This window comes from Chrysemys picta, chromosome 10, assembly GCF_011386835.1.
Source record: "Chrysemys picta bellii isolate R12L10 chromosome 10, ASM1138683v2, whole genome shotgun sequence".
In the NCBI taxonomy this organism is placed as follows: Eukaryota; Metazoa; Chordata; order Testudines; family Emydidae; genus Chrysemys; species Chrysemys picta.
In genome coordinates this window covers 84636984-84660674 of record NC_088800.1, presented here as the reverse complement: position 1 = coordinate 84660674, position 23691 = coordinate 84636984, and the positions used below count along the sequence as shown (strand labels likewise).

The following is a 23691-nucleotide window of genomic DNA, read 5'->3' as shown; positions in this document are numbered from 1 at the left end:
GGTTCTCAACCTTTCCAGACTACTGGACCCCTTTCAGGAGTCTGATTTGTCTTGTGTACTCCAGGTTTCACCTCACTTAAAAACTACTTGCTTACAAAATCAGACATAAAAATACAAAAGTGGCACAGCACACTATTACTGAAAAATTGCTGACTTTATAATTGTTACTATATAATTATAAAATAAATCAACTGGAAATAAATATCGTACTTACATTTCATTGTGTAGTATATGGAGCCGTATAAGCAGTAATTGTCTGTATGAAATTTTAGTTTGTACTGACTTCGCTAGTGCTTTTTATGTAGTCTGATGTAAAACTAGGCAAATATCTAGATGAGTTGATGTACCCCTGGAAGACTTCTGCGTACCCCCACGTTGAGAACTACTGCAGCAGATTATATATGCTAGTCAGGATTTATATTCAGTATTATATCAGATTGAGAGGCAGAATTGCTAATCTTGTCCATTGTGGGCTAAACATATCTGTCAAGTTGCTGTGTTGATCTTTCACAGCACAATAGGATCAAAACTTGTTTCAGAACATAATCATGCTATGTTAACTGGTCATCACGCTGCAATGTGGTGAGGATGCTTCCAAAACCATCACCACAGGTTGTGAAAAATATCATTGTGTCATAGACTGAGTGCCATATCTATCCTCACCAAAAGCTTGAGATACAGGATTTCTGTAAAAAGCAACAAAGAGTCCTGTGGCACCTTAAAGACTAACAGATGTATTGGAGCATAAGCTTCCGTGGGTAAATGCCCACTTCGTCAGATGCATTTCTGGGATTTCCTCAGCTCTCCAGGGCTGCCTTGGAACATCTCTGGATTTTTGGTAGTGCCAGGGTGGATGCCAAACTGTGAAAACTGCATTGGACCGAATAAGGGGGCAAGGATGGAGAGTCCAGGAAGGGCACAGAGTGAATACTCCCCTTTGGAAGTATTGCCTGGATTCACTTTACATCGAGGGCTGGTCACTTTTCTCATTAAATGTATTTAATGTCAATATTTTCTCTTCTGTCCAAAGGCAGAGAGAATCCGCAAGGCTGGGTGGGGTATGGGAGGGTTCATCTGAGAAGAAAAGCCCAAGCATTTCACTAGCCCATTGTAGGTAGGGGGCAAGGTGAGTGCCCAGGCTCCCGAGTGAGAAAGGCTGAGGCTGGTTTTTAGGTGCCAACCCCACACAGCACAAGGCCCTGCATGTGGCTGTTGCCTCACAGGCCCTGAGGCCAGGCACCAAGAAGGTACAGGCCACCTGTGGGCTCTCCTGGTGCTCTTTGGCCACGCCCAAGCCCTCAGACTGGGTCACCAAGATGAAGGGTTCCTTCCCTGGGTGGTCGTCATAGTGACAGTGGGTTTGCATCTCTTGATGGTAAATATTTGATTCCAGCCCTGGAGTCCCCAAGGATTGGGGTGAAATGTCCCTATGGGGAGGACTCCAGTTTAGTGGAGGTCTGTCAGCAGGGATAGAGGGGACCTGCCAGCCGGGACACTCTATAGTCATTCTCTATGGTTACAGAGAGTGATGGGTAGAGAGACGCTGGGCTGGAGGGAGGCGCTCTAGGTCGCGTCTCTATTGTCAGACTGCTGGAGGAGTACTGGGCAGCGAGATGAAGGGGCGGCGACGCTCTAGCCCTATCTCCGTGGCCGCAAAAGGGTTGGAGCTGGTGCTCTAAGCGGGGACTCTATGGTTAGGCGAGGTGCTGGGAAGACAGCGCTCTGGGCCGGCATCCGGGATCTCTATGGTCGGAGGAGCGCCAGCCGGAGAGTTGCGTACGGTTTGGAGCGGCGCTCTAGGCCGGCTGGATCTCTATGCTCCGGGCCGGTTGCTAGGCTGAGCGGGGCCTAGGCCGCGGCGTGTCCGGGGCGCCATGGCCGCCTCCCCGTCCCCGGCGGCGGCTCCCCCGGACGGGCTCTGCGTGCTGTGCTGTGGGGAGCTGGAGGTGGTGGCGCTGGGCCGCTGCGACCACCCGATCTGCTACCGCTGCTCGGTGCGGATGCGGGCGCTGTGCGGGGTGCGGTACTGCGCGGTGTGCCGGGAGGAGCTGGGCCAGGTGAGGCCGGGGAGAGCGCTCGGGAGAGCGCTCGGGAGGGGGCCGGGGCCGCAGGGCAGGATCGGGGCTGGGCAGGGTGGGACTTTCCACGTGGACACGCTGCCCCGGGTGGGTCTGTCTCGCCGCGGGAGGAGGCCGGAGCCGCTGTAACTCGAGTCGCGGCTGGGGCTTAACAAGGGCTCGGGGCAGTGACCTGCCAGCGCGTGGCCTAGTTCCTGCTTCACGTGAGCGGTGCGGGTCTGGCTGGCTGCGGGGGAGGGTCTGGAACATGGGACGAAACCTTTGGGGCCTTCAGACTCTGCGCCTGGGGTCTGAGACCCCTCGCTGCAGGGGCGGGAAGAAATCCCCCTGGGCTGCCAAGTGCACAGCCAACAGGGTACTAGCGAGGACACGGTGCCTCCCTCTTCCTTGTGAAGGGTTCTCTGGCAGGCTGAGCAACCCAGCTAGATCGAGAAGAAGAAGTGGGCTGTAGCCCACGAAAGCTTATGCTCTAATAAATTTGTTAGTCTCTAAGGTGCCACAAGTACTCCTGTTCTTTTTCTAGCTAGATCAAGGGGCTGCTGATGGAGTATGGAGAATCCGGCATTGCTAAATATGGTAACATGTTCCCAGGGAGAGAGGCTAAGTCTTATTTATCATTCCAGAGACCATCTGTTTGTTCTACTCTGGGTTTGAAGCTGTCAGGGCTATAAAAGCTAATTAATCTCATAAAGAGCAAAGACAGCCTTATATAGAGAGGGTGGGGACCCAGATCCACCCTGTTTGTCTGGTAACACCCTAGAGACCAAGATACACACAGCTGTAGTACAAAAGCCGGTTGAGCTTGAGGAAGGGAGGTTTCTGTCTCACTCACAAAACCACCAAGTTGGGAATTAGTGTGTTGGGACTCATGGAGTTGTAGGAACCCTGCCAATAAAGTTTACCTGTTCAAGGAAACTTGAATAGAAAAGAGGATTGATGATGTAGTCCCATATGGTGTCACAGCTGTTCTGGACACGGGTTCTACTTCAGTGGGCAACTGAAATGCTGAACAAATTTGTGCTGGAGGTCAGACTGTGGAAATGATGGATCCTAGAATAGTTTATGGCTAAATCAGATCTGTAGCTAGAGAGAAATCCTTTCTATTTCTTTCACATAGAAAAGCTTTCTAGCTTCACTTCTGGGTATATTACTTGGCCTTGAGCTCTGCCCCTAATGATGCAGCTACTGTTCAGGTGCAAAGAGAAGGATATTGAAAAGCAAGATATTAAGAGATTATTTCTCCTCTTTGATTTTTATTTTAAATATTTAAGTAAACCTATCCTTGTTCTCTAGTACTAGTATTAAGGAAACACTGAATCAGTCTGCCTGTCACCGTGCCGGATTCTTGCTTTGATTTTAAGCTTGGGGGAAGGTGTTTTCCATGCTCTGTTCTGGACTTGCGCAAGTCCTGTATTACAAAACATCGTGATGGTGACGTATCTACTTTTACAGCTCCTTCAAGTAGGAGGATTCTGCAGTGCTTTCTTATCTGAACTTTATTTAATGTGCTTTTATATGTTGAAATTGACCCCTTCTTTACAAATCAGTATTGTGAACTCCTACTGCAGTGCACAAGAGCAAGTCAGTCACATCCAGTTATCTAATTGCATAGTCTGAAATGTCTCTTTGGAAGGGGAGCAAGAATGTAGCAAGGTGGCAAACAAGCTTATTTTTGAAACCTAAGAAAACTTTCTCCCACTTGAGTTCTTCAGAGAGGATGAGATGATTTCTGGGTCAGTGCAAAAGGCAATATAAATAATGCTTCAGCGTGTGCAATATCCTTTTATTATTATTACTTCGAATGTACATCTTGAGACAATGAAATGTGTTGGGTTTTCAGACCTGTGAATTTATGCAGAGTGACTTTGGAGCAGCCTCTGTGTGTTAGTTTTCTGCTGCTCAACAAACCTCTTCTGAATTTCTGCCTCTCTCCTCAACAAACTTTTGACTTGTCCAGACATCATCCTGGTATGTAGTTGTGGAGATAAAAGATATTGGAACCATATTGAACTATCAAGGTAGCTGGCCCTGAAGATGCTGATCTTTTCCCATGGTAGAAACTACTTGCCACTTATGCATGCTACATTCTTTGCTGTCATGGTTCCTCACTGCTTTCCCAGTTCTCCATTTTTACAGACTTAATTCCCTGTCCAGCCACTGGATTGCCCTTCCTGTCTGCTCATTTCATCAGTAGATCTCAAAGCACTTCACAATTTTTAGTGTATTTAGCCTCACAATACCCCTGTGAGGTAGTACTAGGGTGGTTAAGTGACTAGCCTAAGGTCACACAGGAAGTTTCTAGTGGAGCAAGGAATTGAACCTGGGTCTCCCAAGTCATAGGCTAGTGTCCTAACCACTGGGCCATCCTTCCTCACTCATAGTTGCTCCAGATATCGTCTTTGTTTTTTAGTGGCTACAGACTTCCTTTTTAGCCCACCTGTAGTACTGTTGTGTGTGGAAAAAAATCAGGATAGACTGTGGCAAATGACAAGTAAGTCCTTGACTGAAAAGAGTGGAGCTCTAGGCACTACAGCTGGGTTGCTTTGTAGAATAGGTCTGTTAGTAGCATAGCGTTTGTGTGTGATCAGGAAAGGCAGCTAGGAATGTCAGTATGACTAAATATCCTCTGGTGACACACTAATGCAGACTGAAGTGGCAAAAGTAATGGTCATAGAATCAACATAGTGTTTGGGGCGGATGAAAGTAGGTTTAAAGATGAACGACAGTGTCGTGTATAATGGAGTAAGAAAACAGGCCATACTTGTTTGAGTCATGTGCACATTTAGGTATATGTCATGGAGAATACGGTTTTGGTTAAATGATATTACTTTGGAAGAAGCCAGTAGACTCATAATGATCATACTACACGCACACACAGTACCTCAGACCTGCTATTGTGAGGTATTTCATGAACAATAGCAGTCCTAGTGTCAACTGAAAAACAATTAGAGATCTACTGTAACTTTTCTGAATTGGTGCAGGTGATTCTGACTGTTGCATTATTGGTGTGATTCCTTAGTGTTTCTCTGTTCTTGGCTGGCTGTGTATTAGGGAAGAGAATTATGTTTCCTTTTTATTGGGCTGCTCATTTCTTTGTAAACAATACTTACACAGGATGCATCTGAATTTACTAATCCTTTAACAAATCTTTTTTGCATTTTTTTTCTTATTGACTCCTGTTAGCTTGTTTCCTTGATGAGACTCTGGCTTATGTCACTGAGCACTTACATCATAAAAGTTCATTGTATTATCTCCCAACAGCACATAAGGAGTGGGGTAGGAAACAGTGTTCAGTATGTCTGGGATTCAATACACACTTACCAATATTCATAACAAATTTCGGTTATAATGGTGATCGAGTGTAGACCACAATAACATACAACTTCGTATGTGCTTTCTCTAATCTTTCCTGTTTGTTGTCTGTAGGTGGTCTTTGGAAGGAAGCTTGCATCCTTTTCAACAATACCAATCAACCAGTTGCAGCATGAGAAGAAATATGACATCTATTTTGCTGATGGAAAAGTTTTTGCACTGTATAGGTAAAACTTAGCATTCTCTTCTCCTTCCTAGCATTATCCTATTTTCCCTTCCTTTTTTCCTTGGGTCATCTGAGCAGTGGGCTTTGAAACAGGAAGCACACCTAGGAGAGGACCTTGATTATAGCTGTGGTTTTGTCTTAGCCTAACAACCCTGGCTTCTTCAGTTGGTTTCTGGGTATATTGAGTTCAGAAAGATGAGGGTAGACAGATTAGAAAAAGGGTCCTAGGCAGGTACAACAGGTAGTCTGTGGCTTTAATATGAAATCTCTAAAATAATACCTTGTCCTCCGTATGTAACAGGAAATGCATGCTGCCCTTAGGTAAAACAGTGCAGACTCGGCTTGTGGAAATTTCATTGCAATGTGTGTATTTTGTACCATGCTGCAGAATGGAGAAAATTGAACATGTGTGCCTGGAAGTGTCCAAGAGGCCTGGGGCTGCAAAACGGACACATCTTTAAGTCTGAAATCCTAGGTCTTCAGCGGCTTAATATGTGATTTGTCATTAAAAGTCACTTTTCCGTCTTTCCCACCTGCGGCCATGAGCAAGATGCTGAGTGACCTCTACTCCTTATATTGGTGCTGTCTCTGTTAGTAAGAACAATATCATCACCTGATTTATTAATCATGTTTTTTCATAGTGTTTAAGAACCAACCAAGAATGGGACCGCATTGTGTTTGTATAGTGCCTCACACGGAGTAGTAGATAGATTGTAAGTCCCTGTCTTGGAGAGCTAATTAGACAATACAGACTGGTGGGGGAAAGGAGTGTAACACAAGCAGAATGAACAATGGGATGGCAGCAAATGTCATGTTAGTTCAATGTTTGGGTTTTTTGTGTGGATTCAGTTAGGAGGGGGATCAGCTAAATGGAAAGATAGGGGACGGGAGATGGGACATGGAAGGGTATAGGGCTGAGGAGTAAATGCAGCCAATGCCTTTTCTTGGAGACTAGTGCAATGCATTCAGTCTTGTTTGGCCCAAGGATGGGATTCAATAGGTGCATCGGTATTCTCTTACGACTTGGCGTTTGCTGGATTGGATAGTGGGTTTGGTGGCCTTCTGACCTAGAATGGAAAATGGAAGTATGTTGTGGGATTTTGCTATACTAACCGTCTGAGGAGTTTTCAGATAAGTGAGATACGGTTCCACTGTACTAAGTGTTTCCAGAAACATGTTGCTTGCTGCCTCCTATTATTAGTAAATGACTACAGGATAAGTAGGAAATGCATCCTGATGAATTAAATACGTTTGCTCTGAGCAGTTGTATTTTGTAATGATGTGTCTGGTTAGAAATGTCACAGTTTTGGAAACCCAAACCCAGTGATTTGTTGCTGAGGTTGCTGAATGCCATCAATAGCTGCAGAATGACAGTCAGGAGCTAAACCCATTAGGCTGTTCCCTAATAGCCAGGCCTGTGTTTCTGCTTCTGCTATCACCGTGGAGAATGGTGCTTTACTTGTTTCCTCTTTCAGTACTAGGGCTTTTCCTTCCCCCCCCCCCCTTACACTCATATTGAATTAGCTGCAGCTTAGGTCACTGTTCGACTATATCAGGTAGATACAATATTGCATGAAGTTGTTGCCTGTCGAAGAGATTTAACTTGATTGGATTTTAACAAATCACAGATTAAACTGCAAACTTCGTGCCATTACCTTTGGAGGAAGTTGAGAACACACCCTTGTGTTAGAATCCTCTACCACATTACAGCCTGTTCATAGGCCGTGCCACTCTAGTATTGTATCCCTTTGCAAGCAGTAGCTGTACTGCTCCCCTCCTGATCTTCGAGCTTCCATATAGTTTACTTCAGTTTTGCTCCTGGAATGATGGAGGGGATTTTTGGAATAAGCATAATCCTAACCTCCTCGAGTCAGAAATTGCTGTGACTGCTTAAAAATAAGTAGCACTGTTGCTTATAAAACATTTTTCTTTTCAGTGAAGTGTAGGTTCTTTTTCTGAAGTGTAGGTTTTTGGGATGGGATTTGAAATAACCTTGATAAACCTTCCTCGAATATCTTGGTCCTTTAGGAAGCTACTGCAGCATGAATGCCCTCTGTGTCCAGATGTGCGGCCATTCAACACAGTTGTGGACTTGGAACAGCACATGAGAAAACAGCATGAGCTCTTCTGTTGTAAACTGTGTGTTAAACACCTGAAGGTGAGCCATACAAATGTGCTTTAGGGCAGGGAAAAAGAGACATCATTGCATGGGAATCTGTGTAACTAAGTTTGTAGGAGACTTGCTGGAGAGGGAGGGGCAGAACGGAACAGAGGACACGGTGGAGAAATGAAATCAATGACCCAGTAGAAGTTTCTTCCACCCCACCAATTCTGTTTGAGTGACTTGCAGCATTTTATAACCACCGCTTGTCATAAATTGGTTAATTAAGGAAATCTAAGGCTTTCAGATTCTATTTTAAATATATATATTTATAGCCCAGCCATCTCAAAAAAACCTTATGACGTTAGCTCCACCCCAGGTGTGGATTAATGCCATGGGTCTAATTTCCTGCTTGCAGTCACATCAGAAAGTCTGACTATAGAGATCCGCTTTCTGTAGAACCACTTTTTAAAAAAAAAACAAAAAAACACAAAACTAATTCTAAAAATTTCAGCGCCAATTCAGAGAACAAGGTGCATAATAGGACCTGAGAGTCCTCCTCAAGAGCAAAACCAACTCAGAGGTATTTAGAATTTGCAGTGAGTTCATGTATATGATGAGAAATCACCTGAGCAAGTTCAAAGGAATAGAATTGTATTTCATTACCCTGTGTGGCTGTGCAGAGGCAGATCTGTTGTATCTTGCTATAAAGTCGTGGTGACACGGGATGAAACAGCAGTACTTGCTCACACACAATGCGATAACTGACTGTTTTAACACCTGTTTTGCGACACTAGATTCCACTGGAAAGCTGAGTTGTCTCTAACCTTGACAGGTCACTATACAGTGGGCCTTAAAACTGCATATTGCTATCTTTTTTTTCCTACATGGATTCTGTTTTTAATGGCCATTGTTATGTGGCCTGCAATGTGCAGGAAGTCAGATTAGATTATCATAATGGAGATGATCATAATGGTCCCTTCTGGTCTTAAAGTCGGAGTGTGTGTAGAGCTAGGCAGCTAATACTTTATACCATCTGAAGGGTTAAATTTGAGCTTTCAGAGTAGAAAGCAGCACTCTAGCCGAAGTGGTTTAGCTAAAACCACCAGCTGCTGCTGAAAGAACACTTGTAACCTCTAACCTCCAATATGACTGATACTCATCAGCACTGGTTAATGCAGAGGGAAGGAATTCCTTCAGAGCATGAAGAAAATATATTTGGCACTCTTCACCCATCATTTTGTGATTAAGTTTTTTACTTTCACTGACATTGAATAAGAAATACCAGGCTGGACGCTGGCACTTAAGTAGACAGTAGACAGAAAGAATGGGTCGGTTATTGGTTATTGATAAGAGCCCAGAGCAATAATCGTATTGAGCACTTGCACAGTGCTTTACGCTTTCCAAACACTTCATAAACATTTTTATTCTGGAGAACTAAATGTGGACTGTGCCCATGGAAAAGAAGGTCCTAGTTCCATTGAGAATTAAAGCTGCTCCAGCCTGTTGATGTTAATGAAGCCAAAGTAATCGCTGCCCAAGATGAGTTTAATACCTTCGGTCTAGAGTAGATATATATTGAATATCTACCACCAGTTTTTGGAGAGTATTTGGCAATGTTAATTTTTTGGTTTGCTTTCAAACAGTTGTATCTAATCAATGCCTAATGTCGTTTGTATAGATGTGTATTTTGTTGGTATCCTCGGTTTTATAAGCTCTCTTCCTAGAGAAACAAATTCCATGCCAGTAGTGACAAGATATTGGCAAGTGGTGCAGCAGTTATGGACTGAGCCAATGTTTGTGTGTAGGCATGGCACCCAGTAGCTGTCTGAGGAACGTTACCAAATGCATAACAGCTGACTCATTTCATTTTACATTTTCCCAATCTTGGGTAAGCAGAATACTAAGTGTTTTCAGAAGATGGTTTAGGTTTAAAGACTTTCCCTACAGATTTGGTCACCCAAACTGCTACATCGTTAGTACATGAAACAAAATTTACTAGGAGAAAAGTGAAACTGACTGGTCTGTTTTCCTTGTTCCGGGTGAGTGAAATGTAAATTAGATTTAAGTTGGAGAGGGACTTGAATTCTTACACCCATTCACTGAACCATTTAACCATAGATTGTTCATAGCCTGAAAGTGGGAAATGGCTTTGACTAGTAACGTTGGCCAATGACATCAAGACTGGTAGAACCCGATTTACTCCATCAGTAAACTGCATAGTTCTCTGTTGACATGAGGTAATTCTTTCTTTAAGATCTTTACACATGAACGTAAGTGGTATTCCCGCAAAGACCTCGCTCGACATCGAATACATGGGGACCCAGACGACACATCTCATCGTGGGCATCCCCTTTGCAAATTCTGTGATGAGCGTTATTTAGACAACGACGAGTTATTGAAACACTTGAGACGAGATCACTATTTCTGCCACTTTTGTGATTCAGACGGCGCTCAGGAATATTACAGGTTTGTGAGAGTGGCTGACGTGGGTTTCTTTTAATTCAATTAAAGATTTCAATCTTGACGGAAAGGTGGCTGCATCTGCTGTCAAGCTCTGAGCGTAGGTTGTCCAAAGGCACCCAACGCAAGAGTGAGCAGAGTGCTTTTAATCTTGGTTTGAATTTGCATTGAGGATGGAACGCTGGGACTGACAGACCCACCTTTTCTCCTGTTCGGTGGCTTGTCTCTTCTGAAGCTAACAGCCAGGCTGTACTGAAAATGGGATGTATGTATTGCTTAGCGCTAGATCAGTGCAAATGGAGCCATTGAGCTTTAAAAGTTGTATGAAACTGTGTATATGCATGAGAGATACTGATTATACCATGTGCTGTGCAGTGAATTGCCCTTAAATGCTGTGGCAAGAGGCAATCCCGCTGAACGCAGCAGCAGTCCTCAGTGGCAGGCTGGAAATGCTAAGCGGCTATGGCTACATTTACATTTAATAAAGGAAGGGAGGTTTGTAAAGAACTATTTAATCAGTGCAGCAGCTGGTCTCTATTTTTGTGTTTAAAATCAATGTATTTATTACTGCTCCCTCGCTTTCCGTTTTTAAGTGAATTTGCTGGTACTTAATTCTCACGGGGGAGCCTGAGGGTTTGGCAGGTATCTGAGCCATATTTGGGAAATTCGCCTTTGAGACTTAGGAAGACACGATGGATGGTTTAGGATTATTGGACAGATACATCAGATGGATGTTTCTGATGATTATTTCACTACAAATCATTTTAACCGTTGACATTTAAACTGTCCTCTTTAGGGCTCACATTAACGCACTAAGACGAGTGGGACAGTTCACACATCTGAGATCTTGCTTCAGACTGTCTGCAGATTCAGACAGCCCATCATCCATTTATATCCAGTTCATGCTTTTAAGGTTTCTTCACACTTGAAGGCTAAAAACAAAAATTAGACTCTGGAGTGCAGTTGTGTGGCAATTTCTGCAGCTCTGCTACATAAGCCCATAATAGCCAACGGTCTAAGATTTATTTGGGGAAAAGCAGGTCTGAATAAAGTTCCTTTTACGGAGGAGATTTTGTGCAGAGCTAATGTGACAAGGTCAGGGAGGCATCATGCAGTGAATTTGGTTTAACTTCTCTGAGACATTCAATAAACTGTTCTGTGTCTTGACACACAGAGAAGCGAGTACAGAAGGTCGCTATTCTAGAGTTTGTAAAACTGAGTGGCAACACTCAGTGTTTTTAAAGAATGAACAATTCTTTTAAGTTGACTGCGTTGCTGAACTAACCAATGTCTGCCCTCTTCCCAGCGATTACGAATACCTTCGCGAACACTTCCGTGAAAAGCACTTCCTTTGTGAAGAGGGACAGTGCAGTACAGAACAGTTCACTCATGCTTTCCGTACAGAAATAGATTACAAAGCACACAAAACAGCCTGCCACAGCAAAAACAGGGCCGAGGCCAGACAGAACCGACAGATTGATCTTCAGTTCAACTATGCTCCCAGGCACCAACGGAGGAATGAGGGTAAATCAGATTGGAAAGAATAAGTTGCCAGAAATACCTTCTTATTTCTTAATGCTTTGAAAGTTTTCAGGAACTCGGTGTGTAAATTGGCCATTTGTGGACTGAAAACTCATTACATCCCATTTCAAAATAAGGGGATTATTTTCACAGCTGACTTTCTGGTCTACCTTAGAATTGTTTGGGATACAGGTAATATGAATGAAGGGAGTGATAACCATGGTACTCCGAGGGGTACATCTGGTACTAAGAGTGGGGAGATACATGGATATTTTTTACTTTATTGGAAGCTGTACGTGGAAATCTCTGCACATCAAGATGAAACTTGTCCTAAACTTGAATCACAATCCCATAAAATATGGAATCCATATACTGCTAAATGTGTTTTAATGCAATAATGGTAAAGGCTAGCTAGTTTTATAAAATCAGTGATTGCTGATTGAAAGATGCTAAAATATACTGGTACAAAAGGACTTTTCCTGACTCTCAATCACCTATGGAGCGATGGGGTTACGTTCCTAGATTAGAAAAACAACAGAGAGAATGATTGGACATGTCTCCTGGTCAGGTATTGTAGGTGGAGAGGACTATGAAGAAGTTGACAGATATAACAGACAAGGACGACCAGGTAGATCGGGACTCCGAGGAGGGCAGCAAAACAGAAGAGGGAGTTGGAGATACAAGAGGTGAGTAACCCAGTGTGCTGTAGAACTTACTGCTGAATATTTTCTTATATCTTAAATGATATAAACTTATAAAGAGTTATAAAGTTTGTAGACGATACCCACGTGGGAGGGGTTGCAAGTGCTTTGGAGGATAGGATTAAAATTCAAAATGATCTGGACAAACTGGAGAGATGGTCTGAAGTAAATTGGATGAAATTCAATAAGGAGAAATGCAAAGTACTCCACTTAGGAAGGAACAATCCATTGCACACATACAAACTGGGAAATGACTGCCTAGGAAGGAGTACTGAGGAAAGGGATCTGGGGGTTACAGTGGATCAAAAGCTAAATATCAGTGAACAGTGTAACACAGTTGCAAAAAGCAAACATCATTCTGGGCTGTATTAGCAGGAGTGTTGTAAGCAAGACACGAGAAGTAATTCTTCCGCTCTACTCTGCGCTGATATGGCCTCAACTGGAGTATTGTGTCCAGTTCTGGGGGCCACATTTCAGGAAGGATGTGGACAAATTGGAGAAAGTCCAGAGAAGAGCAACAAAAATGATTAAAGGTCTAGAAAACATGACCTATGAGGGAAGATTGAAAAAATTGTGTTTGTTTAGTCTGGAGAAGAGAAGACTGAGAGGGGACATGATACCAGTTTTCAAGTACATAAAAGGTTGTTACAAGGAGGGAGAGAAATTGTTCTTCTTAACCTCTGAGGATAGGACAAGAAGCAATGGGCTTAAATTGCAGCAAGGGAGGTTTAGTTTGGAGATTAGGAAAAATGTCCTAACTGCCAGGGTAGCTAAGCACTGGAACAGATTGCCTAGGGAGGTTGTGGAATCTCCATCAGGAGAGAATTTTGTCTAATCTGTTCTTAAACACCTGTCAGGCGTGGTCTAGAGTACCGGGGATTGGACAAGATGACCTGTTGAGGTCCCTTTTCCAGTCTCACCTCTATGATGGTATTTTGGTGGGAGGGAAGTGAGAAAAATGAGGAAACTGCAGTACCAACTCCTTAGATAAGGATGTGACTAGTTTTCGATAGAAGTCTGGGCACCCCATGCACACAATTAAACAAAAGTATTTTACTGTCTGCACTTGCCAAAGTAGATGAGCATTGTAATCTTAAAGCTATCCTGAACTCTCCAACGTGTGGGTTAGTATAACGGAGAATTTTCTGGTTTAAGATAATTATTTTCATTCCTGACTTTTCTAAGTAGGATTTTCTGAAGTAACTGACATGCCTTTGCAGGCTTAGGGAACCTTTTTAGGTTTGGGCAATCATTAAGTTCCTGTTCTAAGGACCGTGCTTTTTTATTGAACTAACAGATCTCTGGTGGGCCTGTGCTTTGGAAAAAGAAGAGGGTTAAGTATTGAAATTAAACGGCACGTTGTCTCCTTTCATCCACACAATATCTAAGAGCTTTGTACCTATTGTACATCTATTTTTCTTTCTTGCTGGGCAATCAGTGGTGTGTTTGTTACCGGTAACTTCACTGGGAAAATCCATCTCCAGGCACCATGTACGTTGGTGTGTCGCATGTGGATCTTGCATGTGTTGGAAGTTCATGATGAGCCATATTACACTGAGTTACTTGGGGTACGTCTTCACTTACCGGAGGGTCCGGCGGCAGGCAATCGATGTTCTTGGATCTTGGATGTTCTTGCCGCCAAGTTAAAGAAGTATGGGCTGGATGAATGGACTGTAAGGTGGATAGAAAGCTGGCTAGATCGTCGGGCTCAACGGGTAGTGATCAATGGCTCCATGTCTAGTTGGCAGCCGGTTTCAAGCGGAGTGCCCCAAGGGTCGGTCCTGGGGCCGGTTTTGTTTAATATCTTTATTAATGATCTGGAGGATGGTGTGGACTGCACTCTCAGCAAGTTTGCAGATGACACTAAACTAGGAGGCGTGGTAGATACACTAGAGGGTAGGGATCGGATACAGAGGGACCTAGACAAATTAGAAGATTGGGCCGAAAAAAACCTGATGAGGTTCAACAAGGACAAGTGCAGAGTCCTGCACTTAGGACGGAAGAATCCCATGCACTGCTACAGACTAGGGACCGAATGGCTAGGTAGCAGTTCTGCAGAAAAGGACCTAAGGGTCACAGTGGACGAGAAGCTGGATATGAGTCAACAGTGTGCTCTTGTTGCCAAGAAGGCTAACGGCATTTTGGGCTGTATAAGTAGGGGCATTGCCAGTAGATCGAGGGACGTGATCGTTCCCCTTTATTCGACATTGGTGAGGCCTCATCTGGAATACTGTGTCCAGTTTTGGGCCCCACACTACAAGAAGGATGTGGAAAAATTGGAAAGAGTCCAGCGGAGGGCAACAAAAATGATTAGGGGTCTGGAGCACATGACTTATGAGGAGAGGCTGAGGGAACTGGGATTGTTTAGTCTCCAGAAGAGAAGAATGAGGGGGGATTTGATAGCAGCCTTCAACTACCTGAAGTGGGGTTCCAAAGAGGATGGAGCTCGGCTGTTCTCAGTGGTGGCAGACGACAGAACAAGGAGCAATGGTCTCAAGTTGCAGTGGGGGAGGTCCAGGTTGGATATCAGGAAAAACTATTTCACTAGGAGGGTGGTGAAACACTGGAATGCGTTACCTAGGGAGGTGGTGGAGTCTCCTTCCTTGGAGGTTTTTAAGGCCCAGCTTGACAAAGCCCTGGCTGGGATGATTTAGCTGGGAATTGGTCCTGCTTTGAGCAGGGGGTTGGACTAGATGACCTCTTGAGGTCCCTTCCAACTCTGATATTCTATGATTCTATGATTTATCGCGTCTGGTTAAGACGCGATAAATCGATCCCGGAAGTGCTCGCCGTCGACGCCAGTACTCCTGCTCGCCGAGAGGAGTATGCGGCATCGACGGGGGAGCCTTCCTGCCGCGTCTGGACCAGCGGTAAGTTCGGACTAAGGTACTTCGAATTCAGCTACGTTATTAACGTAGCTGAATTTGCGTACCTTAGTCCGAAGTGGGGGCTTAGTGGGGACCAGGCCTTGGACTAACAAGTGAGGTTTTCATACCTTGAAAATGAATGGGAGAGACTAGCGTTCCCATGCATCTCTGATATGCTCATCCTGCTTCCTGCTGTACGTAGATATTGGTTATCACCATATGTGGAATTTAAAAGGCCGGTGAATGAATGTTGCCTGTTTCATCAGAGCCTGAACCTGGATGTGATGATATGAATTAAGTTGAGTTTCAGTTGCAACCTTTCCCAGCAGGTGGCAGCATAAGGCAGTTGACATAAAGTAGTTTGAATGTGAAATTTAAAGGTGAGAGTTGGAGTGAGAGACAAAGGTGCTTAAAAGCACATTAGTCGTTTCTGTTAGACCTAAAAAACCTGTCCTGTCCTATAGGGAAGAAGAAGACCGAGATATTGCAGCAGCAGTCAGGGCATCAGTAGCAGCAAAACGGCAAGAAGAAAAGAAACAATTCGAGGATAAAGAGGATGGCAATCGAGGTAAAAAAGAAGAATTGAGGGATCCAGAAGTGTCCAACACTAAGCGAGTGCCAAAGCCTTCAAATGAAGCCACAGGTTAGTTGTGTGCGTGTTCTGATGGCTGTCGAGAATTCCAACAGGCATGGGCAAAGGTGTGAATGGTTATGGAATGCATGGCAAAGAATTGATTTTGGCCATTAAAGAGACCAGCACAGCTAGCCTGCCTTGAAACATGTCCAAATGTAATTCCTTCCTTTGGGATTCCGGCAGCGTGTTCATATTTTAAATGGATCTGGGCAGAAATACTTGAACAGCCAAAATAATCAAACCAAAGTGTGCACAACATCCTGATTTGGCGTACAGACACTGGTAGGTTTAGATCGCACTCCTCTCTGAGTTGGATATCTCCCTTAGCGTGAAGAATTTAATTTCCAATATTGGTGTAAAATTGCTAGAATCAGAAAGCTAAGGCCTGCCATGTGGTACTTTTCCAAGTGAGGTCATTTTGGGCTTAAAAAATTATATACTAAGTCATACTAAGTGTTTTAATGTCATTCTGTAACCTAAGAGCGAAACATTCCGCATACAGTATCCTAAAATACACTGAAGACTTGTATAGCATTAACATCTCTATTTGGATTATATCTGGAGTCAAGTATCAAACCTGTCCTACATAAACCAGTGGCTTAGTGTCACTCTTCTTGACTATAGTTAATGTGCTGCAAGTTAAACCCAGGACATGGGGAAACAGTAGCAAATGTAGTTATCCGAATGAAAAAGTGCATTTTTACATTTGTTTAAAGTGCGCGTCCATTTTTCTGAATTAGACTATCACCGTTAACAGCAGCATAAAGTACCAAGAACGGAATTAGTCGTGGTGTCCTGATGCTCGTTGATAGAGCCCAGGCAGAACTGAATGAATTTTAGTTAAGAGCATTTCTTTGGTCTTTTTGTCAAAGTTCCAAAAGAAGCAGCTGCTAATGGTGCTTTGAGCCAAGATGACTTTCCCGCAATCGGCTCAGCAGCAGGGCCCCTACCACGGTAAGTTTGTGCAAGATCACAGCAAAGTGAAGTCTGGTTTATAAACTCACTTGGGTTCCGAGTGTGGCAGATAATAGTTCTACAGATACTTTGAAGTTAAATTATTTCTGAGAAATGACTTCTCCTCCCTGCAAATTCTGGCTACCCAAACCACCCACGTGGCCTCAGTGGGACTGCTTGACAAGGTGTAGGCTGTCACTTCCCATGACTTGCTCGATCTAAAGGTTGCTTCAGATATGTTTCTAATCATCCCATAGCCCATCCTCTTGGACCACTACTCCTTTTCTAGCCCTGCAGTTTATCTCCAGTAGATACACATCCACGCTCCCACAATACGTGCTGGCTATCTTCCTCTGAAGCCAGTGGTGGTCTCTAAAGTGGCTACCAGGCGACCGTCTCAAAGCTGGTGGCTACTGGAGTGCCCCTCTAAGGCTTGTGGTTGCTTCTGCTTTGTACCGGTCTGGAATGTGAGCCTTCTAAGGCAGCGTCCAAGTCCAGGCCCAGACAACGTGCTGCTGAAGTCTCACTAGACTTGCAGTGTGCCATCTCATGGGAAGGCTTTTGTAACACATGACCTATTTGTAAGCACGCATGCATTTTAATTTTACCCACAATTACTTGCGAGTCTCGACGCCTCCTCTAAGTGAAAGTATTTTTGAGGGAAAACTGCAGTTAGACGTTGAGCTCTTTCTGCCCAGTGGATTTGTCTCTCCTCTGTGCTGACCGTGGGACTGCTGTACACAATGTTGTTTTCCCTTCCCACAGCTCTGCTCAGCCAGCATCCGTTAAGCTGAAGGAAGAAGATTTCCCAAGCCTTTCCTCCTCTGCAGCACCCACCATCGCTTCTGGGGTGTCTTTAACATACACAGTTGCTGCCAAGAAAACAGCCTTTCAAGAGGAGGACTTTCCGGCTCTGGTGTCCAAAATGAGGCCTAATGCTAGAACAGTGTCTAACATTACATCTGCATGGAGCAACAGTTCCAATAAAAGCGCGGTTAAAGCCGTCACTTCCCTCAGCTCCAGTTCAAACCATCTGGCTAAAAAACCAGCCCCCTCGAACAGCAATAAAGGAAGCAGGAAGAGCGGTAAACTCTCCCTGTCCGATGACGAAGACAGTGGCAGTGGCTTGACGACCCAGGAGATCAGAAATACACCGACAATGTTTGATGTATCCTCCTTGCTGGCAGCTTCCACCTCACAGACTTTTACTAAAGTGAGCAAGAAAAAGAAGATGGGAGTTGAGAAGCAAAGAGCATCCTCTCCCCAGCTGCCAGAGGAGACCTTGCCTCCTGCATCAGCTTTGGAAAACCTGGCAGAAGCTGAGCAGACTCCAAGTGCCCCTGCAAATCTTCACCTCCCCGACAGATCCGCAGCTGTCACAAATGGTCACGTGGAAAAATCAGTAGCAATTTGTAGTGCATCCAAAGAGCCACCTGGCCTTAAAAAGCCTCCAGTGACTAACCAATGCCCTTTATCTCAGGAAGACTTCCCAGCGCTTGGGAGCTCGGGACCATCTAGAATGCCACCACCAGGTAACCCCTGCAAAAAGTCAGTCCCATTCTGACTAGCTCAAATAAATGGAGTATGTGAAACGCGCAAGAGAGAGGAGTGGCTTCCATGGGTAGCTAAAATTACTCTTAAAATGGGAACAGTTTCCTGTAGCTCGCAGGGCTAGAGAGTAAAGTAGAAACATTTTAGCCCAGCAAATCTCATTGAGCAGTTTAAACTCCTTCCCTGCAGCCCCGTCCTGTTAAAATCCATTGAATTGTTGGGACATACTTGCCTCATTGAACAGCAGAGCTGCTGTGTTCGCTCTGACACTTAGGGTAACTTGTAGATAAGCAAGTTCAGCCTCTGAACACTCCTGCTTGTCTAATGAGTGATACCAGGTGTACCTGTGCGCTTGGGTATTCCAAGGGCTAGTTCGGAAGCTCCTTGGTGGAGGTACAGTCTGTCTTTCTACTGTGTGTGAACAGTGCCTAGCAGCGTGATCACAATATAAATACACGTAGGCTTCATTGGTCGGTTACTCTGGTTTTACACTGATGTAATGCCCTTGCTTTTAGTGGTGCTATGATGGGTGTAACACAATAGTGAATCAGGCCCCTAGAATTGTGTAGTTTAATGTAGTCTGTGTGTATAGCTAATAGATAGGGCAGTTCGCTCATAAACACAGTCCTGCTGCGTTCCTAGTGGAAAATTCATGTTGAGAGCTCTCCCAGAGCAAAAGAATGACCTAAATGGCAGGGAAGAATCTGCGCTTTGGCGGAAAGTATCACTGAGAGGTTGAGAGTTGGTAGTGACTATTTCAGATTGCCGTAGGTCAGTGTCTCTCGTACACCCAGTGCACCACATGGCACTTACATCTCATGAAGGGGGCAACCCAACAGCCATTGGTAGTAGAGCTCTCTGTTAGTGCCAGAAAATGTCGGTTGTGTGGTTCAGGTGAAGTAAAGCTGTGATCTTGCCTTTTGTTCCATTATGTAAAAAATGTGTTTTCCACCAGTGCATGTTTGTACTTCACTTTCTGTGGAAGCAGTAAATCAAGAGTTAGGGCTTGAACTTTGTGTCAGAAGAACAGCCAGTTCGTAGCATCTCTTGGTCTGACTAGGATCAGTGGCCTGTAAAACAGCAGATTAATCCCTTAATTTGAACGGTCTTCAGATACATTGGTACCTTTTGAGCTGTTTGGATCTTATAAATGGTAACGTATCATCTCTGCAGACTTTTGAGGGAAGGGAAGGAGTGGATCTGAGAGATGATGGGCTGTGTAGCATAGACAGTGCACTAATTTCCTCCCCGTTCTGTGTTATTTTAATCTAGGCTTTATTTCTGTGGCGCTATTAAAGAGTCCCCCTCCGCCTCCGGGGCTGTCAGTGCCTGTTAGTAAACCACCTCCAGGTTTTACTGTTATTCCATCCACCAATGTCTCTGATCCTGCCACTACATCTCTGAACGAGTAAGTAAAAGCGCTTTGAGAATACACATTAGTCTACACACAGTCTGTGCTTCAATTCCTCCATGTAGGGCTTCTTAGTATTGCATGCTGCTTTGGGGTGATTAGCCTGAACAGGTGAGGTTTAAGAGGCCGGCAGTATACAAAGATTCAGATCTCTGTTGTAGGGTCTGAGAGTCAGATTCCTGCTGATGTGTAGAGAGGGAGGTGTCAGTTACATTTTGGTAGATAGGTCTGAATCTGAGCAAGTCTAAACAGATGCAACATGTATGGTGTTTTTTTTTTTTTGGGGGGGTGAGGGGGGAAACCAGCTCAGAGTCCCTCATATTTGTCCCTAAACCTACAACAAGAAATCCTTAAAAACCTTGCATAGTGACTCCATCTCACCAGGGGAAGCATGACTTGCTGTCAACGAAAGCGGCTCACTTCTAGTGTTGCACAAACATATGAAAGTTCCCTGCATAAGACACCCACACCCACGGTTTGTAAACACCAAGCTGAATTTGAAAGTGGGTTTTTAATTACCTGGGATTTGTGGAGTTTCCACCTGATGCCACCATGCTCTTTAAGTAACTGGGGCAGTGGGTTGGGTTATGATAGTAGATCAGAAACCTTTTTCCATTCTGCTTCCATATTGCTGGAATCCTTATTGCTGGAGCAATAAGCAGAGTCTTGAATTTGCCTCCACTCTAGTAGTTGCAATATGCTGCTGCCTTGTAATAGTTCACTAGGACTCACCTATGCACAGAAATATTTGTCTGCATAGGGGAACTTGCTTTTGGGGGGGAATTTACAAAGTACCCATAGCCCCTAAATGCCACTCTTAGTTCTGCTCCTTTCCCAGGTTGGTCTCTTTGCCATGTCTGCAGTGGGATGGGAGAAGGGGCAGGTTTCTCTTTGTTTTCCATTAAGATTGCTAACACGAGATAACTGTCCTCCTCATGCAGACATCTTGGGTTGTAAATAACTCCCCTTTGGTCCCAGTATGCACAAGGCCTTTGTGACTTGTATCAGTTAGTTAACACAGTTCATGAAGCGTGTTTCAGATCAGACCAGTTTGGATCAAGAATAGATTAAACTTGCATTTTAAGTGTTCTCCTCATCCAGGAAGAACTGGGAGCATATCCCCTAATCCTTAGGTGGTGCCATTCCAGCATCTCCTTGGGATGGGTGCATGTTGCCAATGGGAGTTCCGTGTATAATTGGGTGAAGCGGGTAGCATACCCCATGGTGAGAGAGTGGCCAGAGCCACTGTAACAAATCTAATACATTTTTCAGTCACTTTCCATTGCATGGAGTGTTAATTCACTTTCTTTCCAAATGCAGGCCAAAGCCCTGTCGAGGATCTTACTTGATACCTGAAAATTTTCAACAAAGGAACATTCAGTTAATACAGTCTATAAAGGAATTTCTTCAGAGTGATGAGTCTAGATTCAATCAATTTAAAACTCATTCTGGACAGTTCAGACAGGTAAGTAGTGGAAACCCTTAGAAATATTTGAAGTCCTACTTGGTTGTCAGCTCATTGAGGGTTGAGGCAACAAATGAACAGTGAGGTTGAGTGGTTAGAGGTACCGAGGGATGAATTTCACCCTCGGTCAGTAGACTCTTCCTTTTCGTTGCTAATTGTCCTGATTCTCTTTTAAATAAAGGGGCTAATTTCTGCGGCAGAGTATTACCAAAGCTGCCGAGAGCTGCTTGGAGAGAACTTCACGAAAATCTTTAATGAGTTATTGGTCTTGTTGCCAGACGCAGCTAAGCAGCAAGAACTGCTTTCTGCTCACAATGACTTCAGAATCAAGGAGAAACAAGGCGCAAACAAACCCAAAAAGAACAAAAAGAATGTCTGGCAAATGGACTCCGCTTCTGCCCTGGACTGCTGCATCTGCCCGACGTGTCAGCAAGTGCTGACCCAGCAGGACATGGCCTCTCACAAAGCTTTGCATATTGAGGATGAAGAATTCCCTTCCCTACAAGCAATCAGCAGACTCATCAGTTAGCTTTCACAAAGACCAATAAAACCGTCTCAATCTTAAACGTGCACTTTTTGGAACGAGGTTTGACAGTGTAGTGCAGCCAACTGTGAGGGCCAGTTGAGTAGTCTTATGCAGGTTAGCATCGGGAGGCTCAGTGCAGCCCTGCCTACAAGTGCTGTGTAAAGGGATCACTGGACGACACCTGTATCGAATTAACATCCAAAATGTTAGCGTCCTAAACACCTGATTAGAAACAGGCTAACACTGCAGGTTCGTCAGGCGAGTGGCCCCCTTCCACCTTGCAAGACACTACAGTTAAAAGGTGGAAATCTATCATTGCTGTTGGTGGAAACGGCTCTACAGTGGTTTCCTTAATATTCTGGTTACAGCTAATATTCTGTCTTTGTGGCCACAAAGAGTGAGGGAGGTAATTGGTGCAGAGTTAGGGAGACAAATGGAAGCTGCTACATTGGTGAATAAGACCATTAAAATGTATGCTGTAAACACCTAGCTGTTTATATAGCAAAGAATATTCCTGGCTGAAAGCTAAAATACTACTACTACTACTTGAATTGGACTGATTTTTCTCTGTGATTAGTTGAACCTGGGATTTGAAGTTGCCTCTGACTTTCTATGTAATCGTGTTCTTTAAAGAAACTTATTTTGTAGTACTGCATGTAGTAAAGTAGCGTTCAAAGCTGTATTCTCTTCAAAGGGCATTTTGTTCACCATACTTTTATTTAACAACTGCCATGTTGGATTTCTTGGATGTGTTAATGGTGTTAGCACAAAACAAACAGCATATTGGAACATGAAATGCTGCTGGTCGCTGACCATTCTGGTATTCTGCAGTGCCTTTAAGTGCATGTATCTGTTTGCAGTGGTCTGCACTGAAGAGGATAAGCTGTTAAGAATTGTAGGAGTGTTTTACTTCCTGGGACTCCCTTGGTGACAACAGTCTGGAGGAGTTTTGCTCCTACCACGTGGCATTTATAAATCCCAATTGGAGGGGCTGGGGGGATCTGTCAATCATCTGAAGCAATCCCTCCAGCAGCAGCGTTAACTCGAGGGAGTGTCGAGAAGCTTTCCTGTGGTGCACTTTCATAGCTGTAGCTTCTTCGTGTCTCCACACCAATCATGGCAGACCATGTTTAATTTTTACCACATAGGAATACAAATGAAAATTAATTTTTGAGCGACCAGACACAGCTTTTATTTAAACAGCACTTCTATAAAACTGAGCTTGCGCTGTTGAAGCATTAGTCTTGGCTACAGAAATGAATGATCTTTGCCTTCTCTTTTGTTATTGATTTTGCTTGATGCCAGACTGCACTATCTGTGGGTTATTTGTTTTCATATAACTCAGGATATTTTTGAGTACCTGATCTTGTACCAGAATTCATAGGGCCAGGCTATATCCCCTGAAATGGAGAAGAAAAATGATTTTCTAAGGGGTGTATCTTGTTGCATGATTGTGTATATTATGCATGTATATATAGCAAAGGTTAATGTTTTCAAATTATTGTTCCTAAGTTTTAAATCTCTATTTCCCATGCAGTAGAGATTGGTATTTTTACGTTGGTGATGCTACCACAATTAAAAAGTACTTTCACTATGAAAGCACTTACATGCTTCTCTGTTAGCTATTGACCCATGATGTAAACTGCTTTCCCCTTGTCGCTTAATTTGGTTTGGAAAGTTCAGAGGTGATGAAATGCATATTCTTTGAAAGAGCATCTTATGTCTTCCCTTTATTTTCAGTTAGTTTCTTCTGTGTTATCAAACCGTTATGTAGCCCTCACCTAAGGGATTGAGAACTTGAAGTGACCCATCTATCTAGCCCGATGCAGGTTCGTTGTTCCATGTGCTCACATAATTAAATAAAGTATTATTGGAGTTTTC

At 44.0% G+C, this 23691-nt stretch overlaps 1 protein-coding gene across 6 annotated transcripts; it reads left to right on the top strand.

Annotated features, from left to right (window-relative positions):
• Positions 1-1737: 1737 nt before the first annotated feature.
• ZNF598 (zinc finger protein 598, E3 ubiquitin ligase) lies at positions 1738-23690 on the top strand. Of its 6 annotated transcripts, XM_065560255.1 has the most exons (14): positions 1835-2057; positions 5505-5617; positions 6005-6206; positions 7645-7774; positions 9975-10186; positions 11487-11704; positions 12270-12387; positions 13700-13735; positions 15734-15912; positions 16776-16857; positions 17623-18389; positions 19681-19816; positions 21140-21284; positions 21466-23690. In XM_065560255.1, the coding sequence occupies exons 4-14, from the start codon at positions 7721-7723 to the stop codon at positions 21811-21813; spliced, it is 2295 nt and encodes a 764-aa protein (XP_065416327.1). In that variant the 5' UTR covers positions 1835-2057; positions 5505-5617; positions 6005-6206; positions 7645-7720; the 3' UTR covers positions 21814-23690. The 6 variants fall into 6 exon arrangements, with proteins under 6 accessions (XP_065416326.1, XP_065416325.1, XP_042708991.2 ...); XM_065560254.1 differs by lacking the exon at positions 6005-6206 and having other exon boundaries at positions 1738-2057; positions 21563-23690; XM_065560253.1 differs by lacking the exon at positions 6005-6206 and having other exon boundaries at positions 1739-2057.
• The last annotated feature ends 1 nt before the right edge of the window (position 23691 follows it).

Excerpts from the sequence above, each read along its gene's own strand:
- ZNF598 (XM_065560253.1), top strand. The coding sequence starts at position 1,875 with ATGGCCGCCTCCCCGTCCCCGGCGGCGGCTCCCCCGGACGGGCTCTGC. Across the intron at positions 10,187-11,486 it reads GGCGCTCAGGAATATTACAG|CGATTACGAATACCTTCGCG; the intron begins GTTTGTGAGAGT and ends CCCTCTTCCCAG. Across the intron at positions 19,817-21,139 it reads GCCACTACATCTCTGAACGA|GCCAAAGCCCTGTCGAGGAT; the intron begins GTAAGTAAAAGC and ends TTCCAAATGCAG.